We start from the raw sequence: 6,870 nt of genomic DNA, 5'->3' as shown, positions 1-6,870 counted from the left end.
TTTACTCCCCTTTGAAAAATGGTAAAGTAAACAGACTGGCATGAAAAACACCAAGCTTTAAAAAATTAATCAAATAATTGCATTTCACTAATTGTTTTTTCATTAAAATTTTTATTAGCCTTAAAGTCTTAAAGTTTACAAAAGTTTTATGAAGTAGTGGGTGAGGTGTACAAACAGAGATGTTAGAATAATGTGTACAAATATAAATGCTTAATATTATATTGCTTTTAGTAGTAGAAAATAAATTCACTTAAAGTAATTATTAATTCACCCTGAAAGGTTGCATCAATGAAATATAACTTCTGGAACAAAGATTTAACTTCGAAACTGCACGAAAATTATTTCACAAGATACGAATAATGGAAGTTATTCATATAAGCTGCTGGAAATAGCCACAGATTTTGATTATATGAATTTAAATGAATATATCCAGATTTTGAATCCGGATATAAACACAGATTCTTATATATTGATATATAGGATGTTTCTTTTAGAAATTAAGAACAACTAACATAAATTCAGCAAATAACATACAAATTTTATATCTGGATAATGTTAATGAATTTATATAATTTTAAAGAATTTATGACTGACAAAAGATTTTTGACCAAAATCAAAAACCTATTTATAAATAAGTTATTACAAAAACGTTTTAGAAATTGCATGTATCTCGAGATCAAGCCTTGAAGTTTGATTTTAAAATTGAATTCATTGCTGATTTGTCTGCACACACCAAAGACTACAAATACTAACAAAAATTTATACATGCATATAGCCATCCATTCACGCTACAACCTCTTTTCTGGAAATAGCGTATCCATCAAACACGCATTTTTATAAATTTTCGATTTTATCTTTAATACAACAAGTGGTAGCATTTTGCTTAAACCAAAAACTAACCAAAATATGTTTTCTTACTTTTGAAAAAATAGATTATATGTCAAGGCTCTATGCTGAGCGTCCTTAGCGGTGACACTACGATTCTTTACATTTCTTAGGAATGATTTTATTTTTAACATTTTTGAATTTACATCTGAAACTGCTGGATAATTTTCGGGTCCGAAAAATTGTTTAAATATGATAATTTTTTATTTCAAAACTTCTGTACAAAAAAATTAGGTCTTAAGACCTCATTGTAAGGCTATTGTTAATATTTTTGACAAAGTACATATTTTAGATACATTTATACAAGCTAACATTCACGTCGTTTATGTAGTCGTTTAAAACTATCTCGCACAAAGCATCATAACGAATTGTTTATAGCAAATGAAACAGATCGAAAGCTGCATAAACTAATGTGAAGAGATAGGCTGCAGATTATTTAGAGTTAAATTGTTAGAGCAAGAACACAGCAGAAAATGATCTGCTAAATTGCGTTATTTCGAAAGGATTTAATTTGCAATACAGGGTTATGCAATTTATGATTCCAAAATTAAAAGAAAATATACATCTGCAATTGGGATTTTGCAATCCCTAATTTTTATTACTTGTATCCTACTTGATATTCAATTGTCATCCATGTCACATCTTACAATATCAAATTTTCAAATGTTCGAAAGTTCAGGAATTGTCTGTATAAACACGACGTCCTTTGCGTAACCACACAAAAATAATCTGGTGATGATAAATTGTATTATCCTTTATATTCACAAGACCAAAATGTGAAATTACACGATTGGAAAATTTTTCATACAGAAAACCCATAAAACTTTTGAAGTAGATTTCTATCATTTTTACATGTTTATCGGTGCCATACTGTAAATTCAAAAACCTGTAACTAAACATATAATATGATGCTTTGGATGATAATTTTGTTAAAAATAGGTTGTTAAAACATTACTCTCAAATCAGGAACACTAAATCAATAATTCATGCCAAGTGTATACTAGTATAATAAAATTAAAAGATTTAAATTGTAAAAATTTTTAACATGTAAAAATTCATTAAAATTTTAGGACGCCATTTAAGGATGTAATTTATAAAAGCAGTTAACTCAGTGAGAATAAAGGTAAGTGACTTTAATATTTATGAGCTGGCTTATTTTAAATGAGTTCAGAATACGCTCCATTGCTACTAAATTATCATATCAATAGAAAGGAGTCATTAAAAAAGCTTTAAAGGTGATAAAATTAAAACAAAAAACTTTAATACTTTTGTACAGAAGCTAAAAAGTAAACACCTTTTTCATGTGTTGTACTCTGGGGAATTCTACTCCACTCCGCAATCTGGATAGTCATTCCAAACACTATTATCACAACCAACGACACCATGAACTCAAAAAGGAGCATCTCTAAAGTTCTTCCACTTCTGCACTCAGCAGTGCATGAATTTAAAGCTTAAACTGTGATTGTGGATGTGCATAAGTACGAGAATTATTGAAATTATTAATGTCCTTTCCTTTTTTATTACACTAAAAGCATCGGTGAAACTTTGTTTGCTTGACTTTTTAAGGATGTTTTGCGTGAAGACCTTATCTTCAGAATTTGTGTAAAAAATATATTAACGCAACGTTCACTATATTTGCAGTTTTCACACTTTACACTTTTCGCCAGAGTTAAATGCGAAAAGCAAATAATTCAATTTTTACTTCGTGTTAAGTATCTTGTAGTGCAACCAAGCAAAAAGATAATATTTGTCATTGAAGTAGCTACACTTAGATTCTCTGAAGTTATTGAAAAACGTTTTAACTTATAGTTAAAGCATATAAATTGGACCAATTTACTTATTTACTGCAGTTAAGCAGTTATGATTTTTGCCTCAGTATAATAATAAAACAATATAATGTAGAATATAAACATCTATATCAATATATATTCTATCAATATATCTAATAGATAGACATAGATAGATAGATAGATAATAGATAGATAGATAGATAATAGAGAGATATAGATATTATCTATATTCTACATATCTGTATATTCTATGTAGAAGATAGAATATAATATCGAATAATATAATGTATTAAAAATATATAAAGGATATATATATATCTACATATATCTATACACATATATATATATATATATATATATATATATATATATATACATATATATATATACATAGATATAGATATACAGCAGACATTCGAAAACGTGAATACTCTAAAACGTGAACACCCCAAAACGTGAACAACCTTTTCTCATCATTGACTATTCTAAAACATGAACAAGTCAGTAAAGCTCTATAACATGAACAGTAAACCTTACAATTTTTTAATATAGTTTGCATTGATGTCGAATAATTCTGAAATTGGGGAATTCCCTAATAGCAAATTATGCTATTGATTTGTGAATGCATGAAAAATGCAAAATATTTTAGTAACAATTTTGTCTTTACATGAAACGTTTCGTCTTTGGCAAGGTAAATATGAGTGCGAAAAAACCTGTGTGCTTGACATTAAAAAAAAAAGCTGAAATTCTCGATTTCTTACAAAAGGGGTCGAGTGTGACATACTTAGCAAAGAAATATAATGTTGCTAAATCAACAATTTGTGGCATTAAAGCGAAAAGAAACGTGATTTTAAAATGCGTAAACAACACATTTTCTGGGCCTGGAAAAAGAAAAACCCTGCGTACTTCAGAGCTGCCCAAAATGGAGAAATCTCTTTATCGTTGGTTTCTCTGTATGCGAAATAAGAACTGGCCAGTAAGTGCTCTAATGCTGAAAGAAAAAGCCAAGAAACTGCATTCAAAATTTAAGGAAAAGGAAGGTGACTTTTATGCTAGTGATGGATGGTTTCAAGGATTCAAAAAAAGATACGGTATTCGACTTCTGCAAATATCTGGCGAAAAACTGTCTTCGCAGTCTCAGTTAGTGGACCCGTTTAAAGAAAAACTTAAAGATAAAATTGCTGAATTCGAATTGTGTAACGATCAGCTATATAATGCTGATGAGTCCGGCTTATTTTGGAAACTTCTGCCAGAAAAAACGTACGTGTCCACTTTAGAAAAGAGAGCCCCAGGCGTAAAGTCGGAGAAGCAGCGAATCACTTTCTTGTGTTGCTCAAACGCCACCGGATCTCATAAACTCAAACTTTTGGTAATTGGAAAGGCGAAAAACCCACGATGCTTTAAAAACCTCCAGTGTCCTACCAACTATAAAAACTCAAAGTCCGCCTGGATGACGGCGACTATTTTCAAAGAATGGTTTCATCAATCATTCGTTCCTCAGGTAGGGATTCTTCCTTTTGAATGCTGTATAAATTTTCCTAAAATTTGTCGCTTTTTAAGGTGAAATCATTTTTAAAAGAGAAAAACTTGCCAATTAAAGCTCTTCTTCTAATCGACAATGCTCCTTCCCATCCAAATGAGGCTGAACTGACAACGGAAGATGGGCAAATATTCGCAATGTTTATGCCACCAAACGTTACTCCCCTCATTCAACCGATGGATCAGAATGCAATAAAAATCACGAAGTTATACTACAGAAATAGCCTTCTTGCTTCAATAGCAGCAACGCAATCTGACTTGCTCGAGTCTATGAAGAAAATAACATTAAAAAGTGCTATAAATTTTTTGGAAGCCGCTTGGAGTCGTGTCGGCAAAGAAATTCTGTCTAAGTGCTGGAAAAATATTTTAAATTTTACTGTGAATGATGATGACCCCGAAGATAGTATGCCTTTGGCGATTTTAAAAGAAAAATGGGAAACTGAACTTCGCTCCTTGATGTGCAACACCGCCGATCTTCTTAACAGTTTAAATGCTGAGGTTTGTTCGATAGCGCAGATATGTACAAAGATATGTGAGTTATTGAAAATTTTGTTCTTATCAACAATTTCAGAGTGAATTTACGTTATCAAATGTTAAGGAATGGAACGAAGATATTGATGAAGATAATGCGCATGATGATATTGGACATGAGGACGAACCTGACGAAGACTGCATCTCAGAGGCATCGGTGAAAATTATACCAAGTGAAGCAGTTGAAATTTTCAACAAAGCAATACAGTGGGCCAGTCACGAAGGCGTCGATCAAAAGGATATGAATGTACTTAGACGTCTAAGGGAGAATGCTGTGTTTCAAGTGTTAGAAAGAAAGAAGACCCAAAACAAAATGACTGATTTTTTTAAATAAAAAGTTTTATATATGTATCTTTAGTATAAATTAATATGTACACAAAAAAAGAAACAAAATGTGAATTTATATGTGTAAATATGTGTTTACTTTATTCTTGTTTGACACTCGAAAACTTGAACAATTTGAATACGTGAACTGTCTTGGTTTTAATTAGTTCACGTTTTCGAATGTTTACTGTATATATATAGATATATATAGATATAATATCTCTATCTATAAAATATAATATAGAACAGTATAATATATAAAAAATATTCTAATTTCTATTAGTTAAAGAAAATTAAAATAAATAGATAGTGAAACTGAGATTTCTGATTCTCAATATAAAAACTCGTAAAGTAACTATCATATTATTCACTAATAAATATGTATCATTTTATTAAAAAGTTTATATTCACACTGCTTTCTAAGCTTAATTCTATATATTAGCAGCAGAAGTAAATCTTCAAAGTAATTTGCAGTAATTTTAAAGTATCATGTAGTCAAATACTCATCGTGAATATATGCCAGTTTGAAAATCAAAAAAAAAAATAAATTTCTTTATCATCTGTGAAAACTATTGTTCGAATAATTAAAGGAAATCATTCAAATTCCATTGTCATACGTACTTTACAACGATACTCTTCATATTTGTAATTATGGTAATACAAAGAATTTAGATTTGTAGTATGTATTCTTGTTTGAAGATGATTGCTTGCCAGTTATATTTTACAGTAGATTGTGCTGAGAAATCTTGATGAGTCCATGATTTGAGTTCGTACTTGACATCCATACTGACCAAAACTTTGCAAGAATTTTATGTTCGAATGCGACTATGTTTCGAACATAGTCGTTGCATTTCAATTTTTTCATTTTTTTTTTGTGTTACTGAAAAGACAAAAAAACTACATACAATAGTGTATGTAGTGTAGATACTAGGTTAGACTGCTTTTATTGGAAATTGTTTGCATTACGAAAAAAAATGTTTATTTACTAGGTTCGAAAACTCTTCAAAACACATGTTTAGTAAAAAATCAATAAATAGCCCACCAACAATTTACCAAAAATGCTTATATCATTAACTTTAACACAAATAATGGTACAGATCTCTTCATAGATTATTACTGGCAGGCTCCGAAATTTATTGCTTTATACTGTTTTCACCTCAAAATTTTGTGTGTGGTTTTTTTACATATAAGTTCTTTGTACTTATTTTTTATAGAATCTTTATTTAATTATCATTTTAAAATAAATAATTTTTTTTTTGAATATATTGATTTTTTGTTGATACTTTTGGACATTTTTTGGCAGCGATAAAAACTCCACCACACAATTATATTGATTTCACCACACAATTGTACGGATTCCCCGCACCTACTACATTAAAAAACCACCCCTGCAATGATGCTTTTAGGTGTGACAGATATCAAAAAAGCATTTGTGGCGGTTGCATATTCACATGATCTAGGTTGGCCATGCAAATTCGGACAAATAAATTATTGAAAATAAGATGAGTTGGTTATGAAAAGAAAATTTTTTAAAAAACTAATGATATTTTTATGGAGAAAAAAAGAAGGTTGTCATTCTTTTGACGGTTTGTTTTAATAAATAAATAAAATTAAATTAAGTAGGATAAGCCTACAATTGGCGACCCCGACGTGATCGAAAATGTCGCAAGTAGAAGCAAGCAACAATAGCGCACTGGATAGAAATAACATTCCTGCAGATAGTAATGTATCAAATAATTACAGAAACGAACAACCTCGAGGTGACATTTGTCGTATCGGAATCAAAGCACCAGCATTCTGT

At 30.1% G+C, this 6,870-nt stretch overlaps 1 protein-coding gene across 1 annotated transcript; it reads left to right on the top strand.

Moving 5' to 3' along the window:
* Positions 1 to 3,372: 3,372 nt before the first annotated feature.
* LOC119676008 (jerky protein homolog-like) lies at positions 3,373 to 5,079 on the top strand. Its single transcript, XM_038087230.1, has 3 exons — positions 3,373 to 4,176; positions 4,236 to 4,712; positions 4,786 to 5,079. Exons 1-3 carry the CDS (start codon positions 3,373 to 3,375, stop codon positions 5,077 to 5,079), a joined length of 1,575 nt encoding a protein of 524 aa, XP_037943158.1.
* The last annotated feature ends 1,791 nt before the right edge of the window (positions 5,080 to 6,870 follow it).

The sequence above is a fragment of the Teleopsis dalmanni genome, chromosome 2 (genome assembly GCF_002237135.1).
Source record: "Teleopsis dalmanni isolate 2A chromosome 2, ASM223713v2, whole genome shotgun sequence".
Taxonomy (NCBI): Eukaryota; Metazoa; Arthropoda; class Insecta; order Diptera; family Diopsidae; genus Teleopsis; species Teleopsis dalmanni.
Note: the sequence above shows the minus strand (reverse complement) of the source record. Positions and strands in the feature narration are given on the sequence as shown.